Source organism: Saccopteryx bilineata, chromosome 1 (assembly GCF_036850765.1).
Source record: "Saccopteryx bilineata isolate mSacBil1 chromosome 1, mSacBil1_pri_phased_curated, whole genome shotgun sequence".
Classification (NCBI taxonomy): Eukaryota; Metazoa; Chordata; class Mammalia; order Chiroptera; family Emballonuridae; genus Saccopteryx; species Saccopteryx bilineata.
In genome coordinates this window covers 244,243,592-244,258,825 of record NC_089490.1, presented here as the reverse complement: position 1 = coordinate 244,258,825, position 15,234 = coordinate 244,243,592, and the positions used below count along the sequence as shown (strand labels likewise).

Genomic DNA, 15,234 nt, shown 5'->3' with positions numbered 1-15,234 from the left:
TTCTAGTACCCACGATAAAAAAAAAAAAGGAAACATGAAATTATTTTTAATCCACTGTATCAATATTATTATCATTTGATGTAATTAGTATAAAATATTCATGTTTTATATTACATGGGATGTTTGGCATTTCATATTAAGGCTTTGAAGTCAAGTGTGTATATTACACCATAGTACATCTCATTTCAGACTAGCCTCATTTCCAGTGCCTATAAGCCCCTTGTGGCTGGTGTGTACCAACCGTAATGGACAGTGTACATAGAGACCTTTTTGGAATAGGAGAGATTTAAACATTTATTTCTAGGAATCTGTTGGCCACCTTTCTTTATTCTTCTTTATTCCTCATTTATCTCTGTCTAGGTCCCAGGCTGTCTTGACTTAGGGTCAGCTACTTTCTTTTTTTTCCTACTTTATTTCCTTATTTCTCTTGTCTTTGAGTTTTTCCCACAGTATTTTACTAAGTCATTCCATCCAGTTACCTCTCCTTGATTTGTGCTCTCTAATCTCTTCTCCCCTTTCTTATTTCCTTCTATCTCCTCCTCTCTTCTGCTTCTTCCCTCTTTTCCCTTTTATCTCACCCTTCCCTACAGATTCCCCTTCTCTCCTTTACTCATTATTTCTGCCTCCCACCCCTCCCCCGTTGTATCACTGGATAGAAAGATTGATCTCTGTCATGAAGATCCTAGGCTTTGGGGCTTTTTGTATTCTTGATTTGTTTAGCCATATCTTTTCTTTATAATTTTCACATTTCTTCTGGCCCTGGTGCTAGGTTATAGTAGTCCTTTTATTTGCTGTTTTAAATTATTATGGATTTAAAAACCAGATGACCAAACATATTAGAATTTATCTACAATAAGAGGGAATAAAAACCTTGAGTCGGGTCTGAGGGTGTTGTCCTCAAATGTTGAGCTTGATAAGATTCTGTTTCGGCTGCTTGGTGATGTAATTGGAAAACTAGGACCTTTAGATCAAATAAAAGAGGACTTAAACAGCCTAACTCTGACCCTGTCTTCTAGCAAGGCAATCTTGGCCTGATTTTCTTGACTCCAAGATAATCTTACTGCTATTAGAGGCAAGGTCCCGGTACAGTGCTGCGTATAATATGTACTTCATACAAAGGGATTTGGTTTTATATTGTATTTTTTCCACTTTTCTAGTTTTTTGGCTGACTCTGAGAAGAGTCTGCTTAATAATTTGAGTTGCAGATTAGTAAACTGTTACTGTAACAGGGTTTTTTGACCTCAGTAATGTAGACATATGAGTGAGATAATTATTTGTTTTGGGAGAATGTCTTGTTCATTTTAGGGTATGGAGCAGTATCTGGCCTCTGCCCACAAGATGCCAGCAGCACACCTCCACCAGTGTGACAGCAGAAATGTTTCCAGTTATTGCTAAAATCAATACATTGTGTGGGGGAACAGAATTGCCTCTGGTTAAGAAGAACTGCTGTAATTAAATGTCTATAGATATTTTTATAAAACTTTTCCATGTACCTAGCACAAAGTAAATGCTTACTATATTTAATCATAATGTGTCTTTGAATTCTATTTTGTTGGAGAGCTAGATTAATAAATATTAATATTATTTATTAATTATAAATATTACAGAGCTGGTATTCCTATAAAATCTGTGCTTAAATTTTTATAGAATAAAATATAGGAATTCTCAGAAATCTCATAAGAATAGTTCTATAGACTAAGAAAATGAGAATAATAATTTTGATGCCAGTAGACTTGTTCGTTATTTAGGAGTTAATTGGTCACCTCTCTCTGCGTTCCCATAACAGCTTATGTATTTGTCTACTAAATTTTATCTATTCTTTTATTGTTTCTTTTGGGTTACTGTCTTATTAAACTGAGTTTCTTAAGCGAAAAAAATAGCTGATACTTATTTTTCTACTCATATCCATCTATATCCCAACGCCTGCCACATAACAAATATATAATTAAACATATTGTATTGCATTGGGAAGCTTTTACATTTAAAATATGAGGTTTTGTTGTATTAGCATTTTTTTTTAAAGAATAAGCCTAGCTCATAGGATTAAGTTAATTTAGTAGATCAGTTGGATAAAACGTTGTATAGGGTGGATTTCATCTCCAGATTTTTAAACCTCCTTTTAAGGTATGAAGAGAGGGTGCTAGCAATGTGATCTTACAACCATGTGAATGTCACACAGCCATGCTTGCCTTCTGACATCATTTCACTAGATAAAGTAATGTGTATAACAGATTGCTGATGAATAGAATCTTAGTATTCTATCTATTTTTAAAGCCATAAACATGCTCATAAAGACCTGTTTTTAAAGATGGGAATATTTCAGCACTTTTATAGTCTAAAAGTTCTCTTTTTCTGTATTTAATCTCACATATTTATATGAAAACCTCCAAAGGAATCTTTATTTTGTTCTGTTTTGTAAAATGCAGTAACAGTATAAGCTACATGTAAGACATTAAAATGGTGCAGAACAATATATACAGGCCATCCCCAGGGTGCAAACTGACAGGCTCTGTAGGTTTGTTCTTAAGTTGAATTTGTGTGTAAGTTGGAACAGGTACATTTACCTATTAATATTAAATGCAATTTAGGCAGATGTTTGTCTTAACATAGTATTTATTTTTACCTTTCTCTGCATATAAATACTTACACATTTTCAAACCTACAGAACTTATCTCATTTGTAACCCGAGGACTGCCTGTAGTAAAAGAGCAAGGCCTTTCTCACATGCTTCCCTCCATCTCCCTGCCCCGACGCAGACCACGTTTGTCCTTCTCTGGTCTGGTTATCAATGTGTGTGTGTGCTGATGTGAGAATTAGAAGAGCTAAACAAAAAGAAGTGTTTAGTAGTGCTTAGTTTATTTACTATTTATGATTATGTATCTATACAAAGGTCTTTTAACAAAATAATGAAATATATTGATTTGTAGTTTGCATTTTCCTACTTCCCAATATATTATAGAATCCTTTTCTACAAATATAGAGCTACTTTTTTTTTTTTTGCATTTTTCTGAAGTTGGAAATGAGGAGAGACAGTCAGACTCCCGCATGCGCCAGACCGGGATCCACCCGGCCCGCCCACCAGGGGCGACGCTCTGCCCACCAGGGGGCGATGCTCTGCCTCAACCAGAGCCACTCTAGCACCTGGGACAAAGGCCAAGAAGCCATCCCCAATGCCCGGGCCATCTTTGCTCCAATGGAGCCTTGGCTGCGGGAGGGGAAGAGAGAGACAGAGAGGAAGGAGGGGGGGGTGGAGAAGCAAATGGGCGCTTCTCCAATGTGCCTTGGCCGGGAATCGAACCCAGGTCCCCCGCACGCCAGGCTGATGCTCTACTGCTGAGCCAACCGGCCAGGGCTAGAGCTACTTTTTTTATAGCTGAATATGTGTGGATAGGTATGTGTATATATCCACAAATACATGTATATGTGTATGTAATATATATATATACATAAACATATGTGTACATACATATACCATAATTTATTCCATCACTCCACATTTCAAAGACATAGTTTTTTTTGTTTTTTTTTTGTATTTTTCTGAAGCTGGAAACGGGGAGAGACAGTCAGATAGACTCCCGCATGCGCCCGACTGGGATCCACCCGGCACGCCCACCAGGGGCGATGCTCTGCTCACCAGGGGGCAATGTTCTGCCCCTCCGGGGCATCGCTCTGTTGCGACCAGAGCCACTCTAGCACCTGGAGCAGAGGCCAAGGAGCCATCCTCAGCGCCCGGGCCATCTTTGCTCCAGTGGATCCTTGGCTGCGGGAGGGAAAGAGAGAGACAGAGAGGAAGGAGAGGGGGAGGAGTGGAGAAGCAGATGGGCGCTTCTCCTGTGTGCCCTGGCCGGGAATTGAACCCGGGACTTCTGCACACCAGGCCGACGCTCTACCACTGAGCCAACCGGCCAGGGCCAAGACATGTTTTTCCTACATCAGTTTGCTATGTTAAAAAATGCGTTAGTACACTTTTGTGTGCATTTTTGTGAAGAGTTGAATTTTCAAAGTGTGATTACTTAGCCAAGAGCATTTGTACATTTTATGTTAAAACTTACTTCTGAATTGGCCTCTGTAAAACCATTAGAATTCCATATAATGTTACGGAATTCTAATCTGTAGTTAGATCTTTTTAACATTTTGTTTATTCTATGTGTTGCTTATTTAGAACCATTTATTTAACCTTCAGAGCAATACACGTAAAATGGGAATAGCATTTAACTGTCTAGTTTTAACTGATTATTATACTTTTAAAATTAATTTTATTAAGTATCTCAAACATTTTTATTATTTAGAGATGGTTTAGACTTCTGTTTTAATCTTGTCAGAATATAACATTATTGACAACCCCTTTTGAATATTTTAGTATTTATAAGAAAGTCATGGAATTTTCACAAATAAATTGATGTTGAACATAGATTTTAATAGGCAAAAGAAAATAGTGATATACTATCAAAACTGTTAGCCCATTTTAAAATAAGATATTACATAATATTTGTTTTGTTTATATAAAAATTAAATTTAACAGTTATGCTTATAATTATAGACATGATGATACTGAATGCTGAAGTTGGTTTATAAATAACAAATTCAAGAAACCTAATTCAATTTAGCTAAAATAAAAAGAATTTATTTACTGTTATGATGAGGAAGACCAACTTTTGGGTTCTAATTTCAGGAAAACAACCAGCAGTTGAACAGTGTTATTAGTTGCATTCTGTCTTTCCGTTTCTTTTAGGTTTAGCTTATTCTCAGACAGTTTTGAAATGACTAAGATACATCATCTTCCCAGCTTTCAGTCATAAACAGGGAAAGGGGGGTAGCCCTCACACAATCTTCTGCTTGAACTCTGATTCCATTTGGAAAGTGTGAGTGGTGTCTAATAATTTAGCATTTTAAGTGACTGTCTTGACACTCTTACATTTTGGAAGGTCTTAAATAATTTCTAAACATACTGTGATTTATTCTTAATATAACAAACTTCTGTGATAGGGCAGGCAGTATTATATTTTAATAACTTGTAGAAGAGACAGGAAATTACCTGTAATGTAAGATAGCAGTGAGAAAACTGCTACCTAAAGATTAAATTGTTAATTTAGTCAGTTGTTAAGGTGGGATGAGATTCCCATTTTTTAAAATTGATCAGTTCAGTGTTTTTCTTGCTGTTTCTGCCTCCCTCCTTTTTAGAGTAAGAGTTAAGGGGCTTGATTTGTCAATTTTATGTCTAAAGTAAATTCTTTGTACATTTTCTTTGTCTCTTCTGAGAAGTCTTTCCCCAATTTGTTTCGACCTTGTAATTGGAAGGGCCCACCAGTATTACTTTTATTAGGTGAGGGTGAAGTGTTGCGGGCTGAATGGTATACCCTCCCCCCATCATTTCTTTAGTTGAAGTCCTAACCCCTAAGTGCCCCTGAACATGTCTGGTTGTTGATAGAGCTTTTAAAGACATAATTAAGGTAAGATTAGGTCATAGGGATGGTTCCTAATTCAGTATGACTGGTGTCCTGACAAGAAAAGAAGATGAAGATTAGAACACAGACACACACAGACGAAATGGAGGTTTGTCTATGCAGGTTAGGACAAACGTAGGTTTACAGTTATTCGTATGGAAAATAATACAGTGATTAATAAATAATAATACAAGAATAAACTTTCTCATCCTCACAAACTGTAAACCTACTTTTGCCACACTGTGTATGAAAATGTAAGCTAGTCATCTATCTGTAAGCCAAGGAGAGAGGCCCTCAGGACAAGGAAACTGAAGACTTGATCTTGGGCTTCTAGATAATGAAAAAATACATTTCTGCATTTAAAACACCAGGTCTGTGGTACTTGTTACAGCAGCCCTAACAAACGAATACAGGACTTTAACCTTTTGCCTATCATATTTGACTAAAAACATATTTAACTTAATTTTAGAAATGCAAATGGTTTTTTAGCAGTATAGAATTTTTTCTATCATGTCTCGAAACTTAGGAAATCTTACATTATTATTTTAAATTTATATGTACGTATAATAAAAAATTCTCAGTTGTGAAGTACTTACATTAACAAAAAACAATAAAAATTTAAAAATTCTATACTCTTGAAAATTTAAAGGCATTTTTATTTATCTTAGTTCAGAATTTTAAAGATTTTATAAGAATACCAGTAAAACCATTTTTGGACAAAAACATTATGAAGAAAAGCTTTTTATCTTGTTTTGCCTATTTATGCTATATACACAGCATTTTTTCAGCACGTAAAGTGATCCTTTTTATAATCTTCATCCGTGCTATGAAAATATAGCAATATCTGAGAGCTACTCTGTTCCTATCCCCTGCTCTGCTGGTTAGGACATCTCTTCCTTTACTTTTCTTTTTTCCTTATTTTATTTTTTTGCCTCTAAAGAAATTGGATAGGAAATTTTACAAGTATTTTACCAATAGGATAATAAATTTATGTCATCAGCTTTTTGCTACGTACAGTATGTTGCCTTCTGATATGCAGTTGGCCCTTGAACAACATGGGGGTTAGCGGTCCCCATGTAGTTGAAAATCTGTATGTAATTTTTGATTCCCCCTAAACTTAGCTACTCATAGCTTACTATACATTACTGTGTATATTTTATGTAGTAAATAATAAAATAGATTAGTATCTTCATGTATTCTCTACAAACCTATTTTTTAAATTTTAAAAAATTATTTCTAGGCTGAGTGGTTGGTTCTCTGCAAGGTTTTTCAAATTGTTGCAAATCTCTAGAAGTTTTTCTTCTGAAAAGTTTTCACACTTCCTGAAGAAATCTGTGTGTAAGTTAACCCACACAGTTTAAATTCATGTTGTTCAAGGGTCAGCTATGCGTTCTTAGGTCCTTTTTTTTTTTTCCAGAGGCAGATGTGTGATGATCACTTTGGTTGGTTTATTCTGTATAGTTAAGATGTTCATAGCCTCATATTTAGAAAGAATAATAAAAGAGCACTTAAAAACCCTTCTGATTCTTCATGGTTAAATGATTAACCTTTTTAATAATGTTTTAGTTAGGCCTAATAAATTACTTGAGAAATTTTATGTAACTTTTGTATAACAGTCAATTTTCAAAATTCAGACTACGTTAAAGTGGTATATGGGTATGCAGGTGGAATGCAGGGAGCTAGTACTGGGTCACTGTTCTTAATGAATACCTCTTTGAAGGAGCAGTGAACTGTTCAGGCAACAAGTTTAGGAGCCAAAGCTTTAGAGAAGGAGGAAGCTTGTGGAAGTGAGCTTACTTTTTAATAACTTTTACTTGGGTTGCCTGTGCTGGTGTAGAGTGTGGGCAGGAAGCGAAGGATTCAGAATTGAAGCCTAGGGGCCATCTACCTAGGAGTGGATGGAAAAGCGCAGCGCTTCTGGTGGGGACTTAGGAGAAATCAAGTACAGTATAAGGAGATTCTCCCCTCAGTATATTTGTTGACTCCAGGGATTGCCTTTGATAAGGAAAACATAAAAACCTAAGCAGAAAATCTTTAAAATTCAGGGTGAAGCTTGTAGTGTTTCTGTAACACAAAAATTAGATTTGTCCTTCTTTGAATTAGTCCCCCGAAACACAGGCTTTCGGTTGAAATTTGTGGGGTGAAGAGAGAAGGTAAAAGTCAAAGGTAGACTTGAGTCTTATCAGGGCAGCAACCTGATATGGACTCAGCAGTGTCCAGTGGCCTCACAGAGAAGGATGAACCCTCTGTGGGGAAAAATGACATCATCAGGAATCTTGGCAGGTTTTTATATACAAACATTACAGGATCCATCAAAAGACAGGACTTAACCCTGGCCGGTTGGCTCAGTGGTAGAGCGTTGGCCTGGCATGCAGGAGTCCCGGGTTCGATTCCCGGCCAGGGCACACAGGAGAAGCACCCATCTGCTTCTCTACCCCTCCCCCTCTCCTTTCTCTCTGACTCTCTCTTCCCCTCCCACAGCCAAGGCGCCATTGGAGCAAAGATGGCCCGGGCACTGGGGATGGCTTCTTGGCCTCTGCCCCAGGCGCTAGAGTGGCTCTGGTCGTGACAGAGCGAAGCCCCGGGTGGGCAGAGCATTGCTCCCTGGTGGGCGTGCCGGGTGGATCCCAGCCCGGTGCATGCGGGAGTCTGTCTGACTACCTCCCCGTTTCCAGCTTCAGAAAAGTACAAAAAAGAAAAGAAAAAAAAAGACAGGACTTATAGGACCAGCACAAAAAGAAAAACAGATAATAGAAACAGACCTAGGGATAATCCACATTATTCATATCCACTTAATAAACACTTTAAATATTTAAAATAAGATTAATGTCAAAATAGAAGGAACTATGGAGAAAATAGATAAATGATTTTTTATTACAGTATTGGATGTCTACAAAATTAAGTGGAAATTCAAGAAGGAAAAATATATCTGAAATGAAAAACTCATTAGATAAGTATAATAGAAAATTAGACATATCAAAAAGCAAGTAAGAGAACATCTAACTGAAACACAGATAAATGAGAGTGGAGAAAGCAGGAAAGAGAATTTGGAGATTTTTTAAATATACAAACAATGTTTTGACATTTGAATGATCAGAAGGAAAGAAAAGAAAGGATTGGGCAGAGGTAATTTTGAAAAGATGATGTACAGAACATTCTAAAACTGATAAAATATATCAACTCAGAGATTTGGGAATTTCTGTTTTTCCTAATTAAGATAGATGCAAAGAAAAGCGCACCTGTACAATAAGATTTCTGAAACGGAGTCTTAGAAAAAGGTTATGCCCTTCAAAGGAGCCAACAGTTAGATTAATTTCAGACTTCTAACAGAAACAGTGGGAACCATCCTGAAACTGTTTTAAGAAAATAGCATCTAACCTAAAAATCTATAAATCTAACAAAATATCCTCCCAAATTAAAGTGAAAGAAATAATCATTTTCTAGACAAACAAAAATCAAAAGAATTCATTACTAGCAACCATGGCTAAAAAATTAAAGAAATAAAAATACCAATAGAACAAGTCAACAACAACAAACATGATTCTTCAGACTGAAGGGAGAATTTTACATTAAGGTAACTCTGCAGTGAAGAAAATAGACAAGGTGAATTTGTGAGTCAATATGTATAAGTTGATATTGACTAAATTTGAACTAAAAACAAAACTGACTATCTTATGGGGTTTAATAAGGTGAGGGCAGTAAATGAAATTAAACTGTTAGAGGAGTTTATCATCATTATTATTTTAACAGTCTAGCATTATTAAGGACTGGGTAAAGTAATATTGTGTTAGACCAGGGGTCCCCAAACTTTTTACACAGGGGCCAGTTCACTGTCCCTCAGACCGTTGGAGGGCCTGAGTATAAAAAAACTATGAACAAATCCCTATGCACACTGCACATAACTTATTTTAAAGTAAAAAAACAAAACGGGAACAAATATAATATTTAAAATAAAGAACAAGTAAATTTAAATCAACAAACTGACCAGTATTTTATTTTATTATTTTATTTTATTTTTTAATTAGCTAAGATGCCCTTAGCCTTCTTTTCTTTTTTTTTTTTTTTTTTGGTACTTTTCTGAAGCTGGAAACGGAGAGAGACAGTCAGACAGACTCCCGCATGTGCCCGACGGGGATCCACCCGGCACGCCCACCAGGGGCGACGCTCTCTGCCCACCAGGGGGCGATGTTCTGCCCCTGCGGACCAGGGGCGACGCTCTCTGCCCACCAGGGGGCGATGCTCTGCCCCTCCGGACCAGGGGCAACGCTCTCTGCCCACCAGGGGGCGATGCTCTGCCCCTCCGGGGCGTCGCTCTGCCTCAACCAGAGCCACTCTAGCGCCTGGGGCAGAGGCCAAGGAGCCATCACCAGCGCCTGGACCATCCTTGCTCCAATGGAGCCTTGGCTGCGGGAGGGGAAGAGAGAGACAGAGAGGAAGGAGGGGGAGGGGGTGGAGAAGCAAATGGGCGCTTCTCCTGTGTGTCCTGGCTGGGAATCGAACCCAGGTCCCCCGCACGCCAGGCCGACGCTCTATTGCTGAGCCAACTGGCCAGGGCCCTGACCAGTATTTTAATGGGAACTATGCTCCTCTCACTGACCACCAATGAAAGAGGTGCCCCTTCCAGAAGTGCGGGGGGGGGGCACATGCGGCCCGCGGGCCATAGTTTGGGGACCCCTGTGTTAGACTGTAATGTCAGGGATGCATGTGTGGTCTCTATGGTAACCATGGAAAGAATGGTAAAATAATTGAGAAGAAAAATAGAGTAATCCAAAATAATTGGTTAATTCAAATGAAGGCCAGAAAGGAGGGTTAAAGAAACCTAAAACAGGCTGGTCAAAAATAATAATAATAATAATTTAGAAATAAATGAGTATTTGAACTATATGATATTTTTTAAAATTGTATTTAAAAAATCTTATTTTTGGCCATGGCTGATTTTCTCAGTGGATAGAGCATTGCCTGGTGTGCGGACATCCCAGGTTCGATCCCTAGTCAGGGCACACATGAGAAGCGACCATCTCTTCCCCCTCCTTCTCTCTGTTTTCTTTCCCCCTCTCGCAGCCAGTGGCTTGACTGGTTCAAGAGTCAGCTCCAGGCGCGGAGTATAGGTTGGTTGGTCCCAGCATCAGCCTCAGGTACTGAAGACAGCTCAGTTGATTTGAGCATTCACCCCAGACAGGGGTTGCCAGGTAGATCCCGGTAGGAGTACATGTGGGTGTCTATCTCCCCTCTTCTCACTTGAAAAAGAAAAATTTTATTTTCTAGGCTAAAAGAGAAATATATAGAGACAAAAATATATGACAAATACACACATATTTGTTTTATTTTTCTGACAGCTTCTTTGTGATATTGGCCACAGTGAAGAAAAACTGGGTTTCAACTATGAGGATATTATAATTTGGTAAGTATAGCTCAGTTTCTTCTCTCAGAACTCTCTTGGATATTAGTAATATTAATTTTAATATTTTAAAACTAAAATTAGAATATTTTAACACCTAATATTTGATCTTATAGAAACAGTTGTTTGAACATTAGAAAAATTAAAGGATTTCCAAAATTTTGTTATTCTGTTCTGCTGTTTTATAATATTAAATACAAAGAACCAAAGCTGCTGTTGAAAAATACCTGGACTTCTGTAATTTAAACTTCTAAATGATAAACTTGATTTGCTCAAGTTCACTAATAGAGGCATAACATAATATATTCTAACCAGATTTTTGTCATGATTAGGAGTTAAAATTGATATAAAATAGTCTGTGTCTACTGTCATAAAGTATTTTTATTTATTGGTCTAAACCAGTGGTAGTCAACCTGGTCCCTACCGCCCACTAGTGGGCGTTCCAGGCTTTCATGGTGGGTGGTAACAGAGCAACCAAAGTATAAATAAAAAGATAGATTTAACTCTAGTAAGTTGTTTTATAAAGATTTATTCTGCCAAACTTAGCGAAAATCAACATAAAGTACTTGGTAAGTAAGTATTATTATATGCTTTAACTTGCTGTAACTCAGCTTTGTAAATTTTATAAAGTAAAGTTACTTCCCTACTCTATAAATCACCATTTCTGTGGAACTGGTGGGCGGTTAGAAAATTTTACTACTGTAACAGATACAAAAGTGGGCGATAGGTATAAAAAGGTTGACTACCCCTGGTCTAAACCAATGAGAGTGGAAGCAGGTAAGCAGTTAGAGGGGAATACAGTGTGTCCGTAAAGGTACGGTGCACTTTTGACCGGTCACAGGAAAGCAACAAAAGACGATAGAAATGTGAAATCTGCTCCAAATAAAAGGAAAACCCTTCCAGTTTCTGTAGGATGATGTGGCAGCATGTGTGCATGCGCAGATGATGACGTAACACCATTTATACAGCGGAGCAGCCCACGGCCATTCCAGTCGAGATGTGGATGGTACAGAGGAAAGTTCAGTGTGTTCTGTGGCTCGCTAAATTTGAATCCATGACCAAAGTGCAACGTGAATATCGGCGCATTTATAACGAAGCGCCACCACATAGGAATAACATTACTCGGTGGGATAAGCAGATGAAGGAAAATGGCAGTTTGGTGGAGAAACCCCGTTCTGGTAGGCCATCAGTCAGTGACGGGTCTGTAGCTACCTAAGGAGCCCTAAAAAATCTGTGCGTGAGCCCACATGGAACTGCACTGAATAGGTATGAAACTGGGAGAGTTTTCCTTTTATTTGGTGCAGATTTCACTTTTTTTTTTTTTTGTATTTTTTCTGAAGCTGGAACCGGGGAGAGACAGTCAGACAGACTCCCGCATGCGCCCGACCGGGATCCACCCGGCACGCCCACTAGGGGCGACGCTCTGCCCACCAGGGGGCGATGCTCTGCCCCTCCGGGGTGTCGCTCTGCCGCGACCAGAGCCACTCTAGCGCCGGGGGCAGAGGCCAAGGAGCCATCCCCAGCGCCCGGGCCATCTTTTGCTCCAATGGAGCCTTGGCTGCGGGAGGGGAAGAGAGAGACAGAGAGGAAGGGGGGGGGTGGAGAAGCAAATGGGCGCTTCTCCAATGTGCCCTGGCCGGGAATCGAACCCGGGTCCCCCGCATGCCAGGCCTACGCTCTACCGCTGAGCCAACCAGCCAGGGCAGATTTCATATTTCTATTGTCTTTTGTTGCTTTCCTGTAACCGGTCAAAAGTGAACCATGACTTTACGGACACACTGTAGATTATAGTGGCATATGTGATACAGCTTGAAAAAGGCCTATTGAATGCCCCATTGTTTATATTAAAACAGAGGACAGAAGGTAGAACAAAACTTGCTAACAATTTCTTGATTGGTAAGAATGTACCGAAGAGGCACAGATTTAAAAAATATTGTTAGTAAAGTTAAGTGGCTTACAGAAAATGATTTTTATATGAGTAAAATGACTATTAATTTTGCTTATTTCAACTGAGGAAGAATTTGGTACCATAATTTCACATGTGTTTGAAACTTGTGCAGCAAAACTGCTTTTTTGTTTGTTTTCAAACAGCTTGCGGTTAGCTTTATTGAATGAAGCAAAAGAAGTGCGGGCAGCAGGGCTACGGGCTCTTCGCTATCTCATCCAAGACTCCAGTATTCTGCAGAAGGTGCTTAAATTGAAAGTTGACTATTTAATAGCCAGGTAATTTTCTGAGAGCTGTTTATGGTTTTATGTGTTTAAAAAGTTACTTACTGTTAGAATACCTACAGTAATCTGTACGGATTTTTATTGTAAAGCCTGATAACATTTACAGATAAGAAATAGAACATTTTTAGTATCTCAGTGAAGTTTCCTTGTGTCTCCAACCAATGATATATGCATTACTCTGACTTTACTCATTGTAGATTAGTTTTCCTTTCTTGAACAACATATATAGTTTGAAGTATGTGTAGTTACTTTTCTTTCCTCAGTGTTATCTATGAGATTTATTCATGTTGATGTTTTTTAAGTTGCTGTGTAGTATTTCATATTATGACTAGACCACAATTAATTTATTTCATTCTGTTAATGATTTTCTGAGTTATTTTCAGTGTTTGGCTATTTTGAATAGAGTGTCCCTGAACATTTTCTACAGTTATGTTTGGTGGACATATGCACCGATTTCTCTCAGGTACATATGTAGGAGTGGAATTGCTGGGTTATTAAGTTTATGTTTAGTTAGCTTTCATAGATACCACCAAAAGTTCTACAAAATGATTGTACCGATTTACATTCTTACCAGCAGTGTTTGAGAGTTTCCAGTCTGTCCAAGTCCTCATCAGCACTTGCTAGTATCAGTCTTTAATTATATAGCCTTTTTGGCTGTTGTTTTTATTGTGAATTCCCACTGTTGTTTTTCTTTCTTTTTCTTTTTTCTTTTTTTGTATTTTTCTGAAGTTGGAAATGGGGAGGCAGTCAGACAGACTCCCGCATGGCATGCGCCCGACCGGATCCACCCAGCATGCCCACCAGGGGACGATGCTCTGCCCATCTGGGACGTCGCTCTGTTGCAACCAGAGCCATTCTAGTGCCTGAGGCAGAGGCCACAGAGCCACTCCCAGCGCCTGGGCCAACTTTGCTCCAGTGGAGCCTTGGCTGCGGGAGGGGAAGAGAGAGAGGGAGAGGAAGGAGAGGGGGAGGGGTGGAGAAGCAGATGGGCGCTTCTCCTGTGTGCCCTGGCCGGGAATAGAACCCGGGACTCCTGCACGCCAGGCCGACACTCTACCACTGAGCCAACCGGCCAGGGCCCCACTGTTGTATTAATTTGCATTTCTCTGATGCTTAGTGATGTTAAGCACCTTTAATTTGCTGTTTGGGTATCCTCTTTGTATTTCGTTCATTTGTGAATTTGATTGTGTATTTTACTGTGTAGGAATTCTTGATGGCTTCTATAATATCTTACAGGTTTGCATATTGAGGATATTTTTTCCAAATCAGTCTGCCTTATCTTTTTACTTTTCTTAATTAATTAAATTCAACTTAGACGTTGTTTATTTTATAGTTAATGCTTTAGGTTTCTTTGGGAACTGTTTTCTCCTAAAGGATTTATTCCTTAACATGATTCAGTAGCTAATGATTCATTGTATATGGATATCCAATAAATAGCAGCATTTATTGAAAAGATTTTTCGTTGACTTCTAGATTAGTGCCACTCTTGTAAAGATGGATATATTTTTGCATTCCATATTCTCTTCAGTTGGTATATTTTGCTTATTGCCCAGGTTTTACATTATTTTAATGAATACAGTTTGATAATGTGTTAATACTCTTAATGTAAGTCCTCCAACTGTTTTTCTTCAAGACTCTTAGCTATTTTGGGTTCTGCATTTCCATATGACTTATGACTTTTATAATCATCTTGTTCATTTACATAAAACTTTCTGTGATTTTAGTGGTCACTACATTGAAGCTCTAGGTTAATTTGGTGTGAGTTCATGTCTTAATAATGTTGAATCTTCCAAACCTTTATCTATTTGAAACCTTTATTTAGTTTCCCTCAATAGCATATTTTAGTTTTCTGTGCTGAAGTCTTGCACATAGTTGTTAGGTTTATTTAAAGTATAGTCTATGACTTACATATTTTTATTTATTAATGTAGTTAAATTTTTTCTCAAATTTTATTAACAAAAATAATTATGGGGTATTTATTTATTTATTTATTTAATATTTTTCTGAAGTGGAAGTGGGGAGGCACAGAGACAGACTCCTGTAGGTGCCCAACCGGTTCCACTGTGCAGGCCTACCAGGGGGCGATGCCCCGCCCATCTGGGGCAATGCTCCATTGGAACTGGGGTTATTTTAGTGCCTGAGGCAGAGGCCATGAAGTGATCC

General features: G+C 38.4%; 1 protein-coding gene across 2 annotated transcripts in view; it reads left to right on the top strand.

Annotated features, from left to right (window-relative positions):
* The window catches only part of RICTOR (RPTOR independent companion of MTOR complex 2), a 112,213-nt gene that overhangs the window by 36,855 nt on the left and 60,124 nt on the right, over positions 1–15,234 (top strand). For both annotated transcript variants that reach the window (XM_066240078.1, XM_066240069.1), the window contains exons 4-5: positions 10,781–10,845; positions 12,934–13,065. In XM_066240078.1, coding sequence (XP_066096175.1) covers positions 10,781–10,845; positions 12,934–13,065 — 197 coding nt within the window. The remainder of the gene's footprint in view (positions 1–10,780; positions 10,846–12,933; positions 13,066–15,234) is intronic.